This window comes from Lissotriton vulgaris, chromosome 5, assembly GCF_964263255.1.
Source record: "Lissotriton vulgaris chromosome 5, aLisVul1.2, whole genome shotgun sequence".
NCBI lineage: Eukaryota > Metazoa > Chordata > Amphibia > Caudata > Salamandridae > Lissotriton > Lissotriton vulgaris.
Window position 1 is genome coordinate 1,308,195,674 of NC_141693.1, and position 25,063 is coordinate 1,308,220,736.

The following is a 25,063-nucleotide window of genomic DNA, read 5'->3' on the forward strand; positions in this document are numbered from 1 at the left end:
CAGGCGGGGGGCTTTTGAGGTGGTAAAATTGCTTTCCCTCCCACCTTCTGTGGAGTGGATGGAAGGGCCCATAGATGGGCAGGGGGAGCTGCAGCTGGACTATGTGGAGGATTCTGCGGAGGAGGGGGGAGCGGAGTAACAATGTTGGTAGTGTGTTACAGGTTACAGGTATGCCCACGGCAACGAGCGCCGCGAGTGACGGCCCCCCAGCTCCACTGGTTAGGCGGCGGGATCCAATGTGGACGCCAGCCTTGATGCCAGGTAAGGATTGTGACGGAGCGGGGAGTGGTTTGGGCAGGCATCGTTGTGTGCAAGTGGCAGTGGGTACGGATGCACGGGGATAGGGGAGGAACAGGAATGGGCCAGGCGCCCCGAGGTGCCACTGACCATTGACAATTGGTCAGCTGCTTTTCTGACATACGCTAGCGTATATTGCTTGAAGTACCCTGACTCGGCCATAACTCTTTCGAAATACATTCGCGTGATCAGGTGGGCACAGGTGACCTATGGCGGGTATGCATGGTCACATTACGACAAGGATTTTCGGGCGCGGTTGGCGTTGGTTCCGGAGGCAAGATGGGGCGAGCTTGATTCGGACTTGTGTCATCAGGCGATTGGCGGAGCGAAGTTCGGGAGGACGATCGGTACGGCCAGTGGTTTGCCACTTGCGCCATCCACCTTTTCGGACCAGCGGGGGGGGTGACAGGGAGAGAGCACTGCACAGGAGGGCCAGATAGTGGGCCCCTTTTCTGCACCGCCACTGCCAGGGCTGATTATTTCCCCTATTGGAGTGGGGCCCAAGAAAGGGCCAGGTCAGTTTTGCTTGATACAACGCTTGTCGTGGCCGGAGGGGGTGTCGGTGAACGACTATATTTCGACGGAGCGCAAGGCTGTGTCGTATTCATTGGTGGACGTCACGCACAGGATTGTGGCGGCGGTGGGAGCGGACGCTCTAATGGCGAAGTGCGACATTAAGTCGGCTTTCAGACTGCTCCCAGTACATCCGGAGGATTACCAGTTGTTGGGAATCGAATTTGACGGGGGACAATTTTGTGGACAAAGCATTGCCCATGGGTTGCTCGATCTCATGTGCTCTGATTGAGCAGTTTAGTTCCATTTTGCAGTGGGCTTTTTCCTGGCGGACAGGCTCTTAGACGGTGACGCACTATCTGGATGACTTCTTTCTGGTGGGATGGCCAGTTCTGACGGACTGCCAGCGGCAGCTGGCCGGTTTTTGCGGACCTCATGGTTTACCTGGGGGTGCCCCTGGCGCCAGAGAAGACGCATGGTCCCAATACGGTGCTGTCATTTCTTGATATAGAGCTCGACTCCGTGGCCATGGAAGCACGCCTGCCAGAGGGCAAGAGGACTGCGATGTGGGCTTTGGTGGGCAGCATGTTGGTTAAGCGAAATGTGACCGTGCAGGAGGTTCAGGTGCTGCGGGGGCATTTGAATTTTGCGTGCCGTGTAGTGAGGCCTGGCCATCCTTTCTGCCGTCGGTTGGGTCTGGCGCGTTCCGGTTTGACGTTGCCACATCATTATCTGCGGCTGTCGGCGGGGACAAAGGTGGATTTGCGCATGTGGCAGGCTTTTGGGGCGCTCCAATGGTGTGCCCATGGCACCCCGGAGGACTGGGCATGGGAGGTTACGCTGTCGTCAGATGCGGCGGGGTTGGTGGTTTCGGGATCTGCTGGGCAGGGAGATGGTGCGTGGAGCAGTGGCCGCCGCATTGGCAAGGTGGGGGCCGGAGCATTGCTTTCTTGGAGTTGTTTCCTCTGGTGGTGGCCGTTTCGGTGTGGGCGCAGTAGCTGGCGCACAAACGGGTGTTGGTTCAGGTAGACAATAGGTCAGTGGTGCAGGTGGTCAATGGCAGGGGAAGAGTTTCAACGGTGTGGAACGGTAAGGCAGGGAGACCGGTGGCAGAGGGAAGAGCAGGTGGTACAATTCATTTTGAATTTGATGGGCAAAGGGTTGTCGAGAGTGACGACTGTGGGTAAGTTGTCGGCGGTGGCCTTCATGGGAAAGTTGTGGTGGGGTACTCGCCGATGGTGGGGGAATTGGAGACACGTCTGCTGGACGGCTAGGCAGAGGGAAAAGGGGCCAGGGTAAGTCAGCGGAGGCCCATTACAGAGGACCTGCTCATGGAGTTGTGCACAAGATGCTGTCGGGCTGCAGCAATTGGCGGGAGGCGGCTCTGTTGACCACAGTGATGTCATGGATGTTTTTGGGGCCTTTAGTATCTCTGAATTGGTATGACCGAAGGGTGGCCTGGGGGTGCTTTGGGGGGAGGTGGACATCAGAGAGCAGGAGGTGGCAGTGCAGCTTCGCCGTTACAAGACTGACCAGCGGGCGAGGGTACTTGGGTGGTATTGGGTCCGGTGGGGAACAAGGCGGTTTGCCCGGCGGTGTGGGGACAGCAGCTGGCGTTGGGACGGCAGGAGTTGACGGGGGAGGTTTTGGGCCGGGAAAGAGCTGGCAGGGGAATTGCGGCTCAGGTGTTTTGGGTCCTGCGGTGCACCCTACCTGTGATGGGTGAGGACCCTAAGGAGTTTTGGACGCACTTGCTCCGGATTGGGGCGGCGGCGGAGGCGGCGTGTCAGGAATGGGGGAAGGAGGACATCAAGCGTCTCAGGCGTTGGAAGTCGGATTGGTCTCGGAACGTATGTCAGGATGTGGGGAAGGGGGTTGGAGCAATGAACTGGATGTGATTTCCCATCGCTGACATGTGTGTCTTTTCAGGTGCTGTGGCGGGGGCAGCTGCGGCGGCGCTGGAGATCCGCATTGAAGGACATTCTTTTGTAAAGAGAGCGAAAAGGGCAGAGTGGGAGAAGCACTGGAGTCTGAGCTTGGTATTGGATGACGGGTTATTTCATTGTCAGTGGCAAGGAAAAGGGGGAATGCGCTGGCATGTGTTGTTGCCGGCGTTTAACAAAGTTGTGATGGAGGGGTGGGTCCGGACGTAGTTATTATACACTTGGGGGACATTGATATGGTGGCGTGCAGGGGTTTAGCATTGGTGAAACAGATGGAGAGGAACTGATTGGAGGTACGTCGCAGGTGGGCTTGATGCCATGTGAGTTGGTCAGAGTTTGTTTTGAGGTGGGTTTGGAGAGAGGCAGAGACTAGGAGGAAGATTAACAGGGAGATGAAGGTTTTGGTGAAAAGGCAGGGGTGGGTAGGATAGAACACCCAGAGTTGAGATGGAGCAGTGTATTTGTTTTCGTGAGGATGGTGTCCACATGTCGGGAGCTTTATATTGTGCAGCTGAAGGAGGCATTGGATCAGGCTATTGGGGTGCGCAGGTAACCAAAGGTTCAGGCGTCCTGGGGGGGTCGAAAGTCGCTAATACGTCTTTCGAGTCAAAGAGGCAAAGTTTAAGTTTGGTAATTATTGCAAGTTAGTTGATTGGGGGAACATTTTAGGGGAGGGGCGGGGGTGTGTTAGGAAACCATATACTTAGTGAGGTTTAGTTTTGTACGGCACAGGCCAAGGGTTTTCGGTTTGTGTAAGGTACACCTGCTTCCAATGAAGCGGCCTTTGTCACACCTTAAGTTGAGTCTGTGTCGGTGCTGTTCCCCCCCCCCCCCTTTCCCTTCCCCGTGGGCCCCAAAGACTCTCCCTAGATTACCAGATGAACACAGTCAACAGGGCAACTATTCCAGTATGGGGGTTTTCTTTGAGTTAACTGTTGCTTTCACGGGCGTTAGTTGGTTCTAGGGACCACAGCTCACACAATGCAGCAGGTTGTGAAAAGCAGGGCAGGTGCACAGTGTCATTGGTTGAACGGAATCATTTGGTAACCTTTTGTCCCCCTCATAACGCCGTCGCGGTCACATTAATCCCTATTGTTTCAGCTGCACTGAGTGGAGTGTACCTTTCTCAGAGTGCACTCTCGTGGAACCGAGGCTCGGTACCAGATAATCATTAATTAGCCCAAACATATACGCCACACTGGGACAGCGAGTGGGACGCCTTGCTGCCCACAGAGACATAAACACGGCAAACAAGCGTGCTTCGCTGATAGACAGACGATAGATGTGTAAACTGACCACACAGTCGCCTCCCGCGTCTGCAGAAGCAGGCATTCATTTCAATAGCGGAAGCGACTGTGTGAAACCTCTTCTGTCCTTTTAAATGTGCCCCGGCGCCCTGGATGCCCCGCCTCCTCGGTGACCTCACCCTCCCAGGCCCGCCCCCTCTGGAAGCCCTCCCTGCTGCTCTCTGTGTCCTTATTTCACTAGCAGTCTGTGTGATTTGGCTATTTTTAGAGCTTTGGCAGCCTTCCAGGGAAGTCCGGGTCCTTTCCCCCCACCTCCCTCTCTCCCCCACCCCTAATGGTTTTGACCCCGCTTCCTTCCTTTTGGTAGAAAGGAGGTTTTTTTTTATTATCATCATTTCTATAAAATAGAGGGTCCTCCGGGCTGGTGCCTGTGTTTCTCTCTGTACTTGTTTCTGAGCGGTCTCTGCCAGCAGCAGCAGAAGGTGGGATTGTCATAAGTGGAGCAGGCGGGAGCAAGGCGCTCGCGGCGCTGTGAGTATGGCCGGCTTCATTCTCCTTCAATGCCACGGGTTGTCACCTATTTATTATGTGTTTATTTCTGTACCTTTCCCTTTTGTTGTTTTCCTTTTTGTAAGTAATAAATTTCTTTATGTATGTTATTATGTATTTAAATCCGCTTCTCTGTTTCTCAGCTGCATGCATGTATGAATTCAGGTGATGTTTAAGGCTGTTAACCCGAGTGCCGCTGCCTTAATGCTTTGCCGAGGGCTGCATGGCATACCATATGTATGTATTGTGCCTCTTCAGCGCAGCGCTACGTTGAGCAAAGGGTGACTTTTGAGCGCTTTACGCAGGAGAAGACAGAAAACGAAACAAAAACATCAATATACAATCTTAAAAACATTTACTAGTCGAAGCCTATAGGGACAGCTTCCTATATCGCGGATGGGCACTTTACATAGAAAACGCTATAAACGCATTACAGTGAGTGATATATCTGTGCAAATGATAAGTACAGTGAAAACTCCGCCTCCACCCGACACCTTGCATGAAAAGCTGGTGCCCTCGCGCTCTGCTCTTATGTATTTTTGCATTGGCATTTGTGTAGCGCACAATCTGCCGTTGACTTGGCATCGGAGCGCCTGGCGCGCGTTATACTGTGCTATGTGTATGCATGTGCACTATCAGTTGTCCTTGTTGCATGTGTGTGCATGAAGCACTAAAAATCCCACGGAGTAGCCAAGTGGTCTGCGTTGGAGGGAGGAGGGACACCTTGTTTTTCACGGAGTGATGTACATGGGTGGGCGCCACTCGAGGCTGCTTGGGTGGTTAATTGGCCGAGGAGGGAGGGTGGCAGCCGGGTACCTGAGACATCAGCCACCTGTGGTGGGTCTGGGAAATCGTGGATCGGAGTACGGGCGCAGGCTGCTTTTGGGATTGGCCGATTGTCAGTCTGTCTTTGGGGGCAGGGGCTGTTGTACCACAGTTAACTTGGTAACCCATCGGCTATATGTACATATATGTTTGTATGTATAGATCGCCTCTGTAAGCATCATTTTACACGTACTCGTGCATGTGTTCATTATATCCATGCAGCCTGCATGCTTACCTGCCACATCTTTTACAGCCTCTTTGTCTGATCTATATGCATCTCTGCATTCTGTGCATATGTGAGTTGGTGTACATATATTTGCATGCTCACACTTGCATTTATGACTTTCTACCTATGTGTTATGCTTGTGGCACTCTGTATTAAGCCAGTGTGTATATACCTCTTCCAGATGTTTGTCTCTCCTGACGGATGTGTGTTTGTACTCCGTGTCTATCCTGTAAGTGCGTCTTTCGTGAATAGTGTCCTCTACATATGCAATTTGCATGCCCTCTTTTCTCTCTCTCTCCGTCGTCTAAATGTAGCTCTCTGGTATGTGTGGGCACTCGATATCTCTTATCTGTACACATCTCCTGTGTCTCTCCGCTATATGTCTGTCCGCCGGCGCCATACCATACGTATGTTCTCCTTTATACATATGTGTCATATGCCATTTGCTTAAATGTGCCTTGCTGTGCCTCTCTGGCGTCGAGCATGTTGTTCCGGCTGACCCCGCGGGTTACTCTCGCGGTCCCTTTGATGGTACCGGATGAAGTCGGGTCCTCCAGATGCGCGTGGGGGAGGGGCCGGGAGAGACGGCGGCAGCTGGGAGGAAGCGAACGTGCAGAAATCCGCCCCAGGCTTCACCTTATTCCGTCTCTACTCTAACTGCACTGTTATGCCACATTCAGCCCCTTCTTTCCAGAACCTTCACGGATATTCATGGGGTTCAGAACACGTGCCAGCCCTTTATGTTATATCGCTTGTGTAACTACGGTTGGCATCGCTGCCTTTATCTAGGTCATTGTACACGCTGAGCAGTGTAATAGCATTCCATGGTCAGTTTGAGGAGATGTATACACATTTTGAATAATTTGCTTTTGTGTAATTGCACAGTGCTAAATAATATCGTGAAAACACAAGTGCAGAGAACAGCCACCCTAGCTCTGGTCTTTACATTGTTTCAGTACTCCTACACTAACATTTTCTCCCGCAGTTACGCCATGTGGCCTAATGGCATGATTTCGGGAATTGATCGTTAAATACCTAACGCAAAATTGCACAAGATGATGCTGGCGTACGAGACATTTTGCCTGGGCCCAGGGCCCCTATCCCGCTCATCTTTAAATGTTTTCTCAAAGTCTGGAAAAATGTTTAGTGCCGAAATTTCAAGGAGCCCGCTTTTGATAATTGTCTTCACTGGACATTTTTTCCTGAGCAGACAGCTGCACATCTCCTACCTGAACTGATAAGAAAGCAATCGTTCACCTAGGTAACAAAAGAGTTTGGGGCCTTGGACTATTGCCTATTGAGCAAACCGTAGGATTTTTGGAAACCCCTGCCTAAACTAAGGGAGGACAGAGATTGAGATGTACTATAGTCTATAGGCGAACTGAGGATGGACTCCAAACAAGCCCCCTGCCCTCACCGAGAGTAAAGAATGGACAGTGACCCTGGGCAACCCCTCACTAGCGTAAAGACTCAAGACAAACCCTGCATCACCCTGCAAAGGGCAGGCAACTGCTCAAGCCTTAGATATGCCTCTGATCGATCAGAAGGTCTTGTCACCCCGGGGGTCTCCCGGCGCTGGTGGGCTGTGCAAGCCTCATTCGAAGAGCCCGGTCTGGAGCTGCTTCCTGAAGCCCTCAGAGAAGGGGCGGTGCAAAGTTAGAGGTTGTTCCAGGACCTGTCGGCGAGGTAGGAGTAGGAGCGTCCTCCACATCTGCTGCGGCGAATGCAGGGGATGAGGGCCAAAGCGAGGGTGGAAGATTCCTAGTCAGTCGGTGGAATGTTAGGCGGTTGTTGATGTTGGCGGATCCGGACTTATGAAGAGTTTTGTAGGCATGAGTGAGAGCTTCAGAAGTCCGTGAGCTCGCAGTTGATGTTTTTTTCCAAGACGTTGGCGGGGAAGAGGAGGAGCGAGATTGGGCAGTAGTTCTGAAGTTCGTTAGGGTGGTAGATGTTTTCTTCAGGAGGGGCTTGACCTCTGCATGCTTCCAGACGTTTGGTACGATTTCTGTGGAGATGGAAGTGTTGAGGAGTTTGGTGAGGGGGTGTGCAATGACTTCTCTTCTTAGTTTGTAGATGTGTTGTGGGCATAGGGGTCAGTGGGCGATCTGGAGTGTATGGAGTTCATGATTTAGATCATGTATTCTGTGAAGATCTGATTCCAGTTGGTGGTCCTGGAGTGGTAGGAGGGGCAGGCAAGGGTGCCGAAGTGGTTAAGGCCGGTGGGTTGGGCGTCAACGTTGAAATAGATGTCGATGATTTTGTAGTAAAAGTAGTCTGCCAGGTTGTTTCAGAGGGTTTGGGAGGGACGGATCGTGTTCTCGGTGGCGGAAGGGTTGGAGAATCCTGTGCCAATGCTGAACAGTTCCTTGGTGCGGTTGGTGCTTGCCTCGATGCGGGTATTGAAGGCTTCTTTTTTGGTCTCACTGAGATGGTCTTGGTAGTTGTGGAGGGTGGATCTGTATTAGTAGAGGTTGGTGGAGGTCTGTTTGGAAAGCTGCTGTCTCTCTAATTTCTTTCAGTGTCGCTTCAGGGTCAGTAGCTCCGGATGAACCAGCTGGCCTGTTTAGGGAATTTTGTTGATGCTGGTCTTCAGGGGGGCGATGGTGTCGGTGGCTGAGGAGATCCAGCTGAAGAAGTTCTGGATGTTGTGTTCGAGGGAGTCCGAAGGGGCAGGTCTTGTTACTTTTAGGGTGGTGGTCTGGAGGGGTGCTGTGGCCTTGCCCCACTTGCGGCAAAGGTGGGTAGGGAGTCTCATTGGAGGATCTTGTGGATGGTCGCTTATGAAGTGGATGATGATGTTGTCCATCCAGGTCAATTTGGTGGTGTGGGAGAATTTAGCTCTGTCGAAAGTGGAGATGGGCTCCAGGGTGTGACCGGCTCTGTGCGTGGGGGTGGTGACCAGCTAAGATAGGCCAGAAGATGCTCATGTTTTTGAGGAGTGTGGTGGAGTTGTCAGGATCTTCTAGGTGGAACTTCAGGTCGCCCAGGAAGTTGTAGTGATCTGAGTCGATGGCCGGGGGGCTGAGAAGTCCGGGATGGAGTTGCAGAAGCTGGGGCGGGGGCCCGGAGGTCTGTAGGTGAGAATTCCTCTGTTGGTTGTCTTTGCGTCGGGTTTGATCTGGAAGTTGATGTGTTCCATGATGGGTATCATGTGGTCGTCGAAGGCGGTGCAGTTGAGGGAGTCCTTGTGGATGATGGCTATGCCTACGCCGAGTTTGTCAGCGCATTCGCGGTGGATCATCTTGTATCCGGGAGTAGTTGCCATGGCGAGTTCAGGTGCTGAGGCGGTGAGCGTGGTTATGGTGTCCCAGATTTCCCTGGTGTGCTTGCCAAGTGATCTGATGTTGTGTAGAGTGCAATGAAGGTGAAGAATGTGGCTGGGTGTCTGCTCAGTGGTGGTCGTGGGGATACTCACGTCGCAGGAGAAGCAGCTGTGGCAGCAGGTGAAGGGTACTCTATTGGAGCATGGTGAGATGATGCAGCAGTTGGTGTTGGGGAGTTTGTGTCCGAGGTTGCGGATCTCGTTGGAGGAGTATCGGAGGAAGGCTATAGGTCCAGGGGTCCTGATGCTGGATGCAGTCCAGGTGCGGACGGGCACAGACAGGCTTGCCTTTTTGCAGCCATGCTGCGGCCTCCGTTAAGTAGCCCTGAGAGGTCGGCTCATCAGTGCGGATGACGGGATGGCAAGTGGATACAAGGAACTGGAACGAGCCGGTTGGACGCAGAGAAGGAGAACAGCCGTCCGGAGAGGGGAAGAAAAAAATGAAATTAGTGAAAAGTAAAACTGGTGAGAAAGGGAAAGAAAAACGGAAAAGAAAAAGAAAAAATCAGGGCACAGCGTAGAAAAAACACCTTGGTCAGTGTGGGATGAAGGCAGCAGGAGGTCGGCAGGGGGCTCACACCTCCATACAGCAAAGTAGGAGGACTGGTAGCAGTTCCTTTTTACCGCTGCAGCAGAGGGAGAGGGGTGACCTCCAGCAGGGGAGGTAAAGAGCGGCTCAATGGAGTTGCGCTGCAGCCTCCATTAAGTAGCCTTGGGAGGTGGGCGAGTCAGTCCAGGTGGCCGCAGAGAAGGAGAGCAGCTGACTGGAGGGGGGGAGAATAAAATAAAATTAGTAAAAAATAAAACTGTTGAGTAAGGGAAAAGGAAAAGAAACAAGCATTTACAATGCAATAGGTCTTGCATTATTAAAGTTTGAGCTATTGGCATTGCTAAAGAATGCTACACCAATAGCTCAAACTTTAATAATGCGAGTTTGACCTATTGGCATTGTAATTGACAATGCCTTTTATTTTTGTTTTTAAAACATAAATAAAAGGCATTGTCATTTGCAATGCCAATAATTTAAACTTGCATAAATGCGCAACCTATTGCAGTGCAAATACAGGATCGAGCTTGGCTTGCACTTTCAGTGGCTCACCCACCGCTACCACATATTGATATGCTCTCTTATTTTGCAAATGAATCAAGCGCCACGTCTTTTGCGTCCCAAATACCAACTTTGTTAATGTCTGAGATTGAAGATATTCTATTACTGAACCTTTATAAATAATTGGCACTCTTTTTATCCTCGTTGGAAGGATGAGAGATAGTCTTGGCCTTGCCGGGATTAAAACCTTTGAACTTCAGGTGTCAGTGGCAGCAATTTATGACTGAACTGGGGAAAGCTGCTGTAAAAGAGGAGTTCCCTTTGGGAATAAACTGAAAAAAATGTTATAGTCCACAGTAGTACCAGTATATTGGACCTGCTGTCTTATTTGGGCAATATTATTTCAATAGATACCAAATACAACCAGTAATACTTGCCTGAGGAAAACACCTGCCCAATGGCTAACACAGTCATAAGGGGAGGAAACTACAGATAATAAAACATAACTTGCTATTTCTATATGGCTATCTGCTGTCTTTTGATAGCACTATAAATAACAAGTGTTACTGTTCCTCAGTTACCAACTTCAGAAAGTTAACAAGCATTGGCATTGCCAATAGATCTGGCTTTACAGGAATGTTGTTTGGGTAATGCAAAGCATCACAAGTAGATAGCATGGTATGTGTATTTCTGTGGAAGCAAAGATCTGTACAGTAACATTGGTGTGGATTAAACTGTCGATTGATATGTACACTATCAAGCGAGACACCTAAAAATCCATGTAGGTTAATGATTTCCCCCATCCCATCTATGCTGGTGCCAGAGAATAGCACAACTAATTATTTAGTTATCTAAGACACTGTAATAGCTTTTCAATGTCATGTATGCCCCTGAAAATTCAAGCTCAGACGGCTGGGTAAATAAACATAATGATTACAGCTGTATGGAGGGCAAGGACTTTCTTTGTGTAAGCACACACCTTTTGTTTTAGAGTTTTATATAGCGGAACTAGACCTGAGACATCGGGTATCAGAGCGCTTTACATGAGCACCAGTTTCGTTACATGAGAACACAATCATTTTTGATAAGCACTGGGAGATTAAGTGATTTGCCCACAATCACAGGATGTTCAGTGTCATTGCTGAGACTCGAACCCGGTTCCACAGCTTCGAGGCTGACCGCTCTAGCTGTAAGGCTACAGCCTCTCCCCAATCAAGACATGTACTCGTTACTCCTAACCTGTGAGTTGAGCCAAAGCCCCTTTCCTGGTGATTCTCATATTATTGTTTGAACGGCAGCCGCACTATCAAGAAAGACCTTAAAAAGGAAGCTGAAAGCACTTCAGGATCTGAAGTTGTGACTTACAGGTTGCGCACAGATGACAATAGTGAACATTCTAGCTAGTCCTGAAGTATCTCTGGATAATCCCTGTACATGCAAATTGCCCCCTAGCCGTGCTGATCAGCGGGGCAATGGGGTGTGCTGTAGTTTCTCACTTTCTTATTAACTTGTCAGTATTTGTATAGCTCACTACTCCCATTTCTTCGGTCTTTAACTTTCAGGGTCTGGGTGCACTTTGAGGTCCTGGCATTGCCATTGGCTGTAGCCACGGTGGCCTGCCGTGTTTTGTAATATCAATATATAGGTAATGCAATGCAGTCGCAGCCCGTGCAGGTAAGAGTGGTGGGGCCTGGTTGGGAGGGATTCGACAGACAAACAATAATTCATTTTCCCTCGTCGTCTGTTGAAATCCCCTCCCACCCAGCCCCACCGCTCTTACCTGCTTGGGCCGCGGCTGATGTAATGAAAAGATTTATATTGGTCAAACAGTAAGACCTGTCTGATCATGTCAAAGATCTTTAAAGAATATTATGTGTATGGAAGCATGTGCTGAAGGACTTTGCCGCTTGTTATGTTTCACTGCGGCTCATAGTTGGTGATTTATTTACCACGAAAAGGCTGTTCTGTTGAGGGATGTCATAGCCAATCAGTGCAGTGGTGTGTGTTTAAGCTTACTTGTTCTCATGGATTCCGATATAGGTTTTGAGGACAGGGATGCGTGTCAAGGCAGCAATGCTTTGTAAACCATATGGCGTTGGTGCCTTTTGCAGACAATGACTTGGGCTCTATCTAACGTGCTCAGTTGGTGAAGGTCGTGTTATAAGTATATCTGAAGAGCACTGGATAAGATGCATTGGTGGATGATAAGGTGTTGCTTGGAGTTCGGTCATAGAAGAATTCACGGCATCTCAGACACTAGATGGTTGTATGCAAGGAGATCTGTCTAATGTGGACCGTTGGATGACTGTGTGCTGCATATATATGTTCGGTGCCTTGTGACAGCAGACTACAAGGCTCATCTGTATCTTGTAGGACGCATGAAGGAGGTTCTGTTGAATGATGAGTGGTCCAATGGAGGACATTCTTGAGTCAAGTATTTCCCTCCTCAAGCCACTTTGAACTGTGTGGTTTCCAGACTCTTTACTCTCTTCTTCCTGTCTTGCTTGTACATGGTGGTGGTTTAAGGGACATGGGTGCCTCGTGAAGCGCTGTGTTTTTCATCAATGATGTCACCTTCTCTGTAGCGGTGGAAGGAAGATGAGTGAGTCAACTGCAAAAGGAAGCCAGACCCCATCAAGCAAGCAGGAGAAAGGGACCGAGGAGAAACGGGGGCGAGGAAGGCCTCGGAAGCAGCCCAAGGTAGGAGGTTCAACCACTCTAGAGTCACTGAGTGAGTGGGAGAGGGTAAGTGCCTGTGTTTGCATGCACAGTTGATCGCCGAACTTGGAAGTGATCTGAATTGGCCCAGTTAACATATGGTGTACATGACTCTCAAATGCTAACAAGGCCAGGCAGTCAATGTGTATTACTGGAAATGGTGCAGGTTTGGGCCAGGTACTGTATGAAACCAGTGGCGGGTCGCCGAGGGAGTGCTGCGGGGAGGTGGGGCGGGGTAGGGGAGGGGTGGGGGGTAGTGGAGTCCAACATATGACGGACAGGAGTAAGGTAAGTAATTAAATAAATAAAACAATTTACCTAGTGTGCGCTGCATCGCCAAGCGCGCGCAAGGTAAAATGTTTTATTTATTTAATTACTTACCTTACTACTGTCCGTCATATGTCGGACTCAACAATCCCCCGCCCCACCGCCCCGCAGGACTCCCTCGGCGAGCCGCCAATGTATGAAACAGTACTGACACACAATAAAGGTTTATGACCAGTTATGTTTCTTAACTATGATTTTCTGTACAATCAAAAGCCAGTATTGGTGCGATCTTTACCTTAAAAACAATAGTGTGAGGATACACCACCAAAATATATATATCTTTTTTTTTAAACGGCAGCTAAACGTTGGTGACATGTTTGAAATAAAAAAAATTAACTGGAAAACAATGAAGCATTAAAGAGTGTAGGTGCTTCCTAGCAGGCAGGTGTAATTAGTATAGGCGTACAAACCCGTTTTATTTTTCACGCACTTCACAGGAGAATGTTTCTTAGTGACACAAAGAAAAGGTAATATTGTCATTGAATTACGGTAACATGAAAACATATTTTAAACACAAAAGATACAAGAAAATAAAAAATGGGTAAGGAATGGAAAAGCAGTATTTTGCAAAGTAAAGTATTGACCCATCAGCCTGGGCGACCGAAGTGCACGTATTTTTAGGCGGATGTGCACATATGATCAGATAAAACAGCATTGCATACAGTGAAAGAGAACCAATGGCTGGAATGGGCGGATCTGCCCCTCCATGCTGAATGCTGTGATAGGTGGAAGTAAATGTGAATAACAGCTGAACACAACAATTGATAAAGAGGAGTGACCCAGAACCTTTCAATGTATGTATGTTCATATTTTTATATTTACATTTTTTTTTATTACACAAGGCTTCCTTACTGGTAAGGAACTTAAAACTTAGACGTCCATTCAAGGATCTCACAGCAAGTCTATGGGAATTGACTGTGGCCCTTTGGAAGGGCTCAACTTTGATCCTTGAACAACTGTCTTTGGCATGTAGCGTTACTGCAGTTGTAGTTCTTGTGTTCCACTCAATGAGTATGGCAATGCTTCTCTGCGGTCTCGCCGTATGAGCTGCTTTCTGAGCAGTAGAGGGGGTTCTCTCAAAGGTAACTCAGGAAATTCTACCTAAGCTACAAAATACAACAGCAAAGTCCATCCCAAAAATGTAGAAAAGTCAAAAGTGCTTTGGAACTGGGAAAGGCACCCCATGTTAAAGGTCAGTAAGAAGCCGGTCTAGTTCCTCTAGAACTTCTGGGCTGCCAGCATCAGTTAGCGGGCACTGAACAGTGGTTCGAGACACTAAATGGAAGTTGAACATCACATAGCTGAGTTCAGTGTGCCAAAGAGGGTAGAGATGCCACCTTGTTGTAAGCACCCAGTAGTGACGGCAGACTGCAAGCATCTGTATCTTGGTTCCTACCAGTCTCTTTTATGGCATATAAAAGATCCTACACAATAGATTCACAGGGGCAATTCTAATGTATCTCTCGTTCCAACAGGAGTTGGCTAGGGGTACCCCATGGCTCGATGGCACCTGAGTTTACCTACTTCCAGGAGACCTGGTAGAGTTACAAGGGTTGGAGTGGTCTGCAGGGCTCACTCCTGGTCCTCCCAGTGTCACATGTGTAGCACTAATTTCCTGCTTAAGGCTTAATGGCGTAGAGGGGTTAGCCAATGAGGCAGTGCTGGGGGGGAGGGGAAGCTCAGTAGGCAGAGACCTAGGTCATGGGATTGCCTGTATAATCGTCAGCCTTTCATTCCCGGACATGGGTGTGTATTGGGCATCTAGAGTTAAAAAGATGGAACACACCCAGGATCTCTGCCACGTGAAGAAGCACCCAGAGAATCTACTGGTGACCGCCACCAGAAGAAGGCCATATGTGCAGGGGCTGAGCCTTAATTGGGAAACCCCCATTTTGAGCACACATCTATGTGGAACAGAAACCCATACAATACAAAATAGGAGTGAAACAAGGATCCCAGTTGTGTGGAACTGTGTGGACTTTACCGAAATGTCAAGATGACCTTTCTCACAAGCATGCAGGTAAAAGGACCTGTACCTCTAACTATGATATCAATTCCTCTGTTACCGTAAAGCCCTTGTGTCTCCTTAACCGGGAAACAGCGTTTACAGTAACTTTACAACGTGATCGTTACAACTACCGCGTTGTTACCACGCACACCATTACATTGCAAGTCTTTTCAACGACTTGCTGTAGGGGGCGCACTGGTGTTGGATTTACAATTCCAACACCTTCCCTACTGTTGCACAAACAGGAGTAGGAATAGTAAATAATACTATTTCTAAGTCCAGCGCACCCCCTACGTCAAGTCGTTGAAACGACTTGCCATGTAATGGTTCGCTTTGAAACAACGCAGTTGTTGTAACAACCTCGTTGTAATGGAATGCGTGAAAAGCACATTTGTTGTAAAGAGTTCTATTGCCTTAGCCTGGCGCAAGGGGCTCCTGCCTCAGGTGAGGGTAAGGCACACTTTGGATGTATGAGTCGATTATGGGAACTCGGCAGCCAGACTGTCATTGCGGCTTCCCAGACTGTCAGTCCGAGCCAAATAAATGAGACTCAACACTTAAACACTCACTCAGTGTCACGGTGCTTGACTCTGACACTCAGAACATCTACTAACGGATTTGGACCCAACAAACGCTGAACCGTTAAGGTACTGTGATATTAATACGCCTCCCTGTAGCCTTGCTTTGTTTTGAGTGAGGGTATCATGAGTAGGCCTAAGTCTGGAAATGGCAGGGTGTAGTGGGGACTCTAGATGCTTTTCTATTGAGGGCTGAGCCAGCACTCATCTATGAAATCGAACTCACAGAGCGGAGACCGTCCTTGGAGACTCAAAATACCAACAATCGAACTGCTCCTATCATTTCTGTCGTTACTGCTCCAGTTCCCCAACCGAACCTGGAAGTTAACGTATCACAAAATAATGGACTTCATTTAATTGCCACAGACTCTGAAATCATTGATGCTTCTGATATACGTGATAATTCCGAAAAATCGACAAGGCTAAATGTTATCACACGGGGTCAAAAAGCTAAAGCTAAAACTAATCTTGTGAATAGTCTTCCACTGCCCTCTAAGAAAAGAAAGGTACAAACGATGAATAAAAAAAAATTATTTTGCCCAAGCCCCTAGGGCGCAGGAATAAACCTAAAGATATAGAGCATAACCCGGCGCCTGCTCAAGCGCGTGTTGAAATTGCCTGGGGGGGTATTACCAACTGAGGTTGATTTATTGAAAACCACGGTCATAGCTCTTTTGGACCCACTCATTCAAAGGCTAACCGACATTGAGGTTAGGTTATCGAATCTTGAAAAACCGGTGGTAAGTCTTTGCTAAAATACAGCAAAAAGTGATGGGGCTGAGTACACTGTTAAGAATAGGACTATGTACCAACAGAAACCCTTTGATAGGAGTAAAAACCAGAATGACCTGTTATGCTCAAGGGCAGCAGGACAAATATTAAATAGCGGTGAAAACCCTTCCCAGGTAAAAGATCCAACCCCTATGTATGCCCAGATTACACATGCTCCCAGTGGCTCTCACACTAATAGCGAGAGACCTCAGACCCCAAGTATTATGGAAGGCAGGTTGTCTGTTCAAAGAACCCCAGGTGGCCCACATACTAACTTACATTTAACACCTGAAGCGACTCCCTACACTGTACTACTAGCTAATGTACCCCACTGTCACCCGATGAATCAGAGCACTGGTCGACACTGAGAACATTCTCCTGAAATAATATTGAACTTTCTGTTTTGATCACACACAATATAATGCAAAAATATTTTATTATAATTAGGGCCCCCGATTATATGTTTTTTTTTTTTTTACATTTCCGTCTGTATTTATCCATATTTATTTTGTGTCCACCTCATTGGTATTTATCCGAATTTTTTTTGTGTTTTGCGAATAAATGGAGCCGTAAAGTGGTATGTTTGCACATTTATTGAACTTTTAGACATTCACACAGACATACGTAGATGCCTGTCACGTTTTACCAAATTAAGTAACGACGTATAACAAATCACTACACTTACAGGTACATATTAGTGTTACACTACAAATATTTGTTAACATATGCCTGAATTTAAGGAAATCTCATCCTGTTTCTTAACTCTCCACGCTGTCTATCTGACCAGCTGTTGCCTGGAGATCATGAAAGACATCATGGAGATTAACACACAAGAAGCAAACATTTTCATTATTTTTCCCCTTTTAAAAATAAATACAGACAGGAAACACATTGTTTACTGTCTGTATTTGTCTGTAAAAATCAGTAAAAACGGAAGTCTTAATTACAATTAAGCCCAAGTGGGCGACTATTCAAGTAGATTGAGCAACTCATTAGGGTTTCTCATCCACATTAATGTTCTTTCTACAAAGGGCCTCAAAACATTCACATGATCACGAGAGAACAATTACATTTGAAGTTGCTCTAATCTTGACAAAACCAATGCAATACCGATTATACCAAAATATAGTAAATTATATCAAAAACATGGGACGCGTTTGCTGAAGAAGGCAAAATCAATTGACACAATACTCTAGCCAGAAATTCAAATGCACAAATGTCTTCTGCAAAAAGAAACCAAGCCTGCGTGGGCAATAATCTTTAATCCATCTTCTCAATTTTCATGAAGCAATCTGAGTATAGTGATGTTTAACCCAGTACTGCCATTATTTTTTACCTTTTATATAAAAATACAACTTTCTATACAAGATTTATATGTTCTAATTTAGATGATTTAAAATGGTTTGGTTCTCGGGAAAGGACGATGCAAGTCCCAAAACGCATTAAGATTGTACAGCATTTATTTTTAACAATTCAGAATAGATGAGAACGGACGATAGATTGGTTGATAATTTTTTTGTGAAAAGGAAGAATTTTAAATGTAATTGTTGCCATTAATCGAAGAAACTTGTAAATGTATGTATAGGCATTTATATAGCGCACTACTTACCCGGAGGGTCCCAAGGCGCTTCGACCGCTGCGAAACCCTTCCTGGCTTCCCTGAGAGATGGTCCCTTAATGGATATCTCCAGGGTGAGACCAGGCATCCCCGAGGTCTGGTGGGGCCGTTAATGAAGATGAGGCAAGCTAATGCCCAGAGTTGCCGAGTGTGATCGCTGATCAGAGTGGGCACCGAGGCGAGAGAATTATCGAGTCCGCTGACCCTGGTCCAGAAACCTGCCGCGCCGGGAATCGAACCCTGGTCCCGGGCCGTCCTCTGCTCTCGGGTCTGCCGCCTCTAACCAGTGAGCCACACTACTTCCAATAATTGGGTGTGCTCAAGATCCGCAGAGGATTTCTTTGGCCTGGCAGTTTACAAGTATTCTGACTTCAGTGTATTCTGGGTTTCAGAATGCCACCAGAGGAGTATCTGAAGAGCCAAATTAACGAAAAGGTGTTTACATGTTTGTTAACTTCTCTTTTCTTCCTTCTGGATAGGAGGAGCCCAGTGAAGCACCCACCCCGAAGAGACCACGAGGAAGGCCGAAGGGAAGCAAGAATAAAGCAACATCAAAAAGCCGGGTAAGAATTAATTGACAACGTTTACCCAAATTCATGAGAGTAGTGGAGGAAAAACCACATTGATGGCATCACAGGCCGTGGGACGTCACCAAATACTGGGCCTCGGCCTGGGCCTCATTACTCACACAAGGTAGGTAAAAAGAAAATCTACAAGTGTTAAAATAACTTCGAATTGTAACAGGAGCAGATCCATGGCAACCATATTTATCACAATTGTGGAGCTTATGGACACAATTTAAAATACTGGTGACTAGTCAGTGATACCTCTAACGAAGGATTGGCACTTAACCAGATTTACACTGAACATCTGCACTTACAGTGCTGCATTCAGTTGCCCGATTTTCAGCTTTTTATTGCAGATTTCATGCTTCAAAGATGATTTTCTTTGAAAACTGCAGCAGGCCTGCAAACTAAAATAAAATCCATTGTGCGCGGAGGATGCATTGGAGGGGGCATGTCCCTATGCCGAGAAGTACCGCCCTAAGACATTTTTTTGCATCCCCATTAACTCCATCTACTCCAAATTAAAAAGCTTGCTGAGGCTGTTGCCGATTCTCTATTGTGTTTTCACCTCTCAATGGACATTGACTGATTACAACTTTGAAAAAAGAGCTAGAAAGCCACTCTGTAGTGGTTCCCCTACCACCGTGTGATATTTCTTTACCACCGTGTAATAGCGTCTCCTCACCGGGTGATTGTGTATTGTGTGAAGGGAGCCGATACATAGCTGCCAAGGTTTCAAACTGCTATGTGTGAAATTTTCATAATTTCATTGTAATTATGAGAGACATTTCAACAACTATGAGTGACACTTTATCGCAAGCAAAAATCAAGCAATGAAACATATAAATATCAAAAATGACAGCCATTTGAGCAACAAGAAACTCTAAGGAGTGTGCTAACAGGGGCCTGCCTGCGAAGAGCACCAGCGAGCTGCTATGCCAATCAATGCTGCCTGTGCTGAGTGGCGGCCTGAGTAAAGGCAACCACAAAAAAAAAAGCTAAATCTCACGCTATGTGCAGAGATGAGATCCAGTGTGGAAACCAGCATATTTACACCATGTGCCAATGTTGGCAACTGAGCGCCCCATTATACATCCCTAAAGCAAACAAAGTTATCCTCCAAGCAAACTGATAGCAAACTAGTCATAAACAATACAGCTGGAAACAGTCCTTTTAACCCCTTCCATGCTGATGACGGCCGGAAGCCGTCATGGCACACAGTGCTCGTGTGCTGATGACGGCTGGGAGCCGTCATGGCACACAGTGCTCGTGTGCTGATGACGGCTCCCGGCCGTCATGACCGCACCCGCAATAGACCGAGCAATACCAGGTAAATGAAGTAAAACTGTCAGTAGTAATTGGTAGCTGGCACATGATGGAAAGGCACAGCAGATGATACATGCACTGGTGTGGTGGGAGGGGGAGGGTGGTACAATGTGAGTTGTGGGCATTTTGAAGCAAGTTAAATTAAAGTAGCAGAGGTTGATAAATTATCGCCAGAAGATGCTACCATAGACATGTTGATTAGCGTTAGAAGGATATCACGGAGTAGGCTAGAAGGGGGACTGTTTAACATTGATGGGGGATGTTCGATATATGTGTGCATAATGTCTATTTGAAATCAATAAAATTTGTTTTTAAAAAAATGACCGCACCCGCGATCAGAATGTGCCGCACAGGCGCAGAATCGCGGCCGCGCCCAAGGGGTTAAACTTGCGGTGGAGTTTATTTACAAACACGTGTCAAGGAATATAAGAAATATGTGACCCTCTGCAGTGAATCATAATGCGCTCACTCACTATGCCTACTACGTGAAAATGATACCAATCACTCGACTCCTTAGTCAATTAACATGAATAGTGATAACCACAATTGTAACAAGCACTGGCGTTGCCAATAGGTCTCGCAGTAGGAAAGTTGGAGCTATTACAATTGCAAATAACAATGCCTTTTATTTTTGTTTTCATTTTAAAAACATAAAGGGCTTTGTCATTTACAAAACCAATAGCTCCAACTTTCCTACTGCGAGACCTATTGTGCACTGCACAGTGTGGGTGAAAGTGGCACTGTGTGTGTGTGAGTAGCTTTGAGTGAGTTTCGTTGCGTGGGTGAGTGGAGTTGCATGTGTGAGTGGCGTTGCGTGGGTGAGTGGCGTTGCGTGGGTGAGTGGCGTTGCGTGGGTGAGTGGCATTGCATGGGTGAGTGTGGCGTTGTGTGTGTAAGAGTGGGCTTGCGTGGGTGTGAGTGGTGTTGTGTGTCTGAAAGTGGTGCTGTGTGGGTAAAAGTGGCACTGCGTGGGTGTGAGTGGATTTGCATGGGTGAGTGGCGTTGCGTGTGTGAGTGGCGTTGCATGTGTGAGTGGCGTTTCATGTGTGAGTGGCGTTGCGTGGATGAGTGGCGTTGCGTGGATGAGTGGCGCTTCGTGGATGAGTGGCATTGCGTGGATGAGTGGCGTTGCGTGGATGAGTGGCGTTGCGTGGATGAGTGGCATTGCGTGGATGAGTGGGGTTGCGTGGGTGAGTGGCGTTGCGTGGTTGAGTGGCGTTGCTTGGGTGAGTGGCGTTGCTTGGGTGAGTGTGGCATTGCGTGGGTGATAGTGGGCTTGCGTGGGTGTGAGTGGCGTTGCGAGTCTGAAAGTGGTGCTGTGTGGGTGAAAGTGGCAGTGCGTGGGTGTGAGTGAGTGAGTGGCGTTGCTTGGGTGAGTGGCGTTGCGTGGGTGAGTGGCGTTGCGTGGGTGAGTGGTGTTGCGTGGGTGAGTGGCGTTGCATGTGTGAGTGGCATTGCATGTGTGAGTGGCGTTGCATGTGTGAGTGGCGTTGCGTGGGTGAGTGGCGTTGCGTGGATGAGTGGCGTTGCGTGGATGAGTGGCATTGCGTGGATGAGTGGCGTTGCGTGGATGAGTGGGGTTGCGTGGATGAGTGGGGTTGCGTGTGTGAGTGGTGTTACTTGGGTGAGTGGCGTTGCTTGGGTGAGTGTGGCATTGCGTGGGTGATAGTGGGCTTGCGTGGGTGTGAGTGGCGTTGCGTGTCTGAAAGTGGTGCTGTGTGGGTGAAAGTGGCACTGCGTGGGTGTGAGTGAGTGGCGTTGCGTGGGTGAGTGGCGTTGCATGTGTGAGTGGTGTTGCGTGGGTGAGTGGCGTTGCATGGATGAGTGGCGTTGCATGGATGAGTGGCGTTGCGTGGATGAGTGGGGTTGCGTGAATGAGTGGGGTTGCGTGGATGAGTGGGGTTGCGTGGATGAGTGGGGTTGCGTGGATGAGTGAGGTTGCGTGTGTGAGTGGTGTTGCTTGGGTGAGTGGCGTTGAGTGGGTGAGTGTGGTGTTGCGTGGATGATAGTGGGCTTGCGTGGGTGTGAGTGGCGTTGCGTGTCTGTAAGTGTTGCTGTGTGGGTGAAAGTGGCACAGAGCCTTTGATGTGGCCTGGCGCAGGAGAAATGCTGCTGCTGCTAATTAAATATAAAAAGTGTTTAGGGACTCACTGCTGCCGAGAGTAACAAGGCAGTGCTGGGAGGGCGGCTGCGCACCAACTGAAGTGCTCTGGTTGCACGGCCTGCGGCCGGCCTTGTGAAGTGATAAGCCTTTGAAGTACACAGGCATGCTGTGACGGAGGTGTGAGAGGTCTGGCAGGGAACAGATGGCCTGGCTGTGAAGCAGGGTGCGGGGCAGCGCTGGGGAAGCCTGTGGGAGGGTGATTGATGCCTTTGATGTGGGGAGGGAGGAGAGCCTTTTGCGAGCCTGCAGGAGAAATGCTGCCGATGCGCGTGCATGTTTAATCACGTGATTCACGTGAACTTAAAGAAAACCGCGGCTGAAAGCCCGTGGTTTGAAGAGGATTTTGGCCACTTGAATTCTCGTTCCCTCAATGCGCTTGCGCGCATTGTAGGTCACAAGACCTAAAAAGCACAAATGTAGTGATTGCTGCCTAGATTAACAATATATTAACTATGATCTTAAACCTGATGATACAGTTCAGACACAAAAGTTTACATGCACCCTGTCATTGAAAACAAAAACAAAAAGAAAATTAATCAAGGCTTTGTGAGCAGGGCAGGACAGGGTCTGAGGTCACTGCGAAAAGCAGCGTGGTTAGTGCGAGCCAGCGGTTGAGCAGTGAGCACCATGATGCCCAGGCCCCTGGCCGGCCCCGCAAACCAGTGAGGCTGAGCAAGGAGTCGAGCCGCTCCGCAGCAGAGTCTTTACAAAATGTAATTACTACCTGCGCCCTTTGGTAGCAGGACGTCACGTCAGGTGCTCCTGTGGCACTACGGCAAGTCTGAAACTTGTGTCACTCAGCAGCAAGGCGCCACGGAATTAAAAAAAAGATACATTGTAGCAGAACTAGCTCATGCTGCCGCTGTGAGGCTGAGCCTGCTCAGCTGCTGTGAGCGCCCAAAGCCTGTGGGAGAAGCCAGCGCAGGCACTCAGGCGTGCTGCCAGCTACCACACACAGTTGTTTGCAGCACGCTTTTTGTTACAGCAAAAAGTACTGCATTAAGCGTGACAATGCATTTCAGTGAGGTGGTGCGGAGCACCACACTGAAATGCGTTAGTGTCTCGTCTGATGCGTGATACTTGGGAAGGCTGCCGATATCGTGTGACACACTGTAGCACCATGTGAGGTGGCAGGTCTGCTGCAGTGATTATTATAAAGAAAAGGAAGGGCCCTCACAGGCCACTATTTACTGCATCATTTGCTGAAGTACAAGGGGAGACCGCTTTGGATTTTTGTAAGATATCCACCCTCTTATCATTACATTTTGTGTATTGTGGTATTTATGCCAATAATGGCCATTTACATAAAACACAATATGGCTAGGGTGATAGCTCAGTTAGTTGAAGAGTGAGTGTTATGCCAGTCACAATTTTAAGTCATGGCAAGCCCAAACAGCAGTAGTGTGATGTGAAGTGCTATAAGTTATTGTTAAATAGAGTGTACTTATTATGGGATGTAATATTAGGTGTGAATGGCTAGCCAACAGTACTCTTTTATTGATCTCAGAACAATAAACCTTTCAGCTCTGCAAAGATTCCAAAGTATGCCTTACTGCGTACAAGCAGATGTTTGCAGCAGGCGCATAAGCCACCTGCAGACTGCGCAATGATCTCTTAGTGCTGAAACCCACTGAGCTACATTATTAGGATTCCAACAAGTGATCTACAGGTTACACACACTGCTTTGTTATGATTATTTAAACCAGTAATTAGCAGATTACACTGTATCAATGTTGTACTGGCCGAAATGTTGCTATTAAACGTAGCAGCTATCTCGGAGCAGTAAAACTATGGACATTAACAAATAACATTCCAAGCTGGCCAGCGATGTAAAGCAATGGTCACCACAGAGAGAATGGGCAGCAAGCAAGGGGCCTGGTAGTGCCATCTGGCAAGTAACAGGGGCTCTAAAAATAACAAACGGAGGCTCAGTATGACGGAGCATGAAAATACCCATGACGTGTTGTCGCTGATGGGCTGCCAATTAATAAGTGGGCTAAACGTTTTCCACATGGGGAGTCCTCTATACCCAGGATTTGTTACAGGGGTAACCAACATCAATATACTTTCCTACTACAGTAATCTGAGCCTACGGGCTGTGTCATAACTGCCTTTACTTGAGCCTACTATTGTAGGTGCGGCAGGACTGGGGCGGGAAGGACCTGTAACACAGGCTGAAAGCAGCAGCAACACTGAGAACTGGAAGGAACAGGGGTACTGGGGGTGAAAAGAACACGAGTACTGGGACTGGAGGGAGTAGTAGAGGAGATGCAGAGGACAGTAATAGAAGGAGCAGTAATATGGGGCCTAGGAGTAATAATGGAGCTTCGACCATACTGTGACACAGGATATCGGCTTCCATCAAACAGTCTTCCTGTGAGGAGCCGATATCACAAGGTGGCAGGGAAACCGAGCTGAAAAACACTGTAAATAGTGGTTTTGCACCTCATTTTCCAGGGCTTTGAACTGCCGACGCACATGGCACCCTATGACATTGGCACCAGCCTCGGAAAGCTTTTTTTTAAGGGGGGGGGGGGGCGTTTGGGGCAGGGTGGGGTTCAAGCGTGCCTACTAGGTGTTTATTGATACAAAAGGGGATGATGGACGGAGCGTTTGAGCAAATCAAACACTCACTCCCAGTCAACTGATCTAGGTTTAATCCATCACCATTCTTTAGCTCACTCAGCCACTCCAGTTCAGACATGGCCATATGCAAATCAGACTGAACCTGTGCCTCATGGGAACAGTCCAGCCCGAACTGCCAAGCCATGTCTTTCCTGGACCGGAAACAAGCATCCTGGGACCGGTTTCGGATTCATAATCCTCATCAGCCAGGCTATCTTGAATCCAGTGGCCAAGTGAGCAAGGGACTCACGTCTGAGCATACCCTGCCAATTTAGGGCGAACAAAGCGATACAAAAGGGGGTGATGGACGGAGCGTTTGAGCAAATCAAACACTCACCCCCAGTCAACTGATCTGGGTTTAATCCATAACCATTCTTTAGCTCACTCAGCCA

General features: G+C 48.2%; 1 protein-coding gene across 2 annotated transcripts in view; it reads left to right on the forward strand.

Moving 5' to 3' along the window:
* The first annotated feature begins 4,200 nt into the window (after positions 1–4,200).
* Positions 4,201–25,063, forward strand: part of HMGA1 (high mobility group AT-hook 1) — a 113,538-nt gene continuing 92,675 nt past the window's right edge. The window contains exons 1-3 of one of the 2 annotated variants that reach the window (XM_086923195.1): positions 4,201–4,531; positions 12,556–12,670; positions 18,470–18,553. In XM_086923195.1, the coding sequence (XP_086779321.1) occupies positions 12,569–12,670; positions 18,470–18,553 (186 nt within the window). In that variant the 5' untranslated portion in view covers positions 4,201–4,531; positions 12,556–12,568. The remainder of the gene's footprint in view (positions 4,532–12,555; positions 12,671–18,469; positions 18,554–25,063) is intronic. The other variant, XM_086923196.1, reaches the window with a different exon arrangement.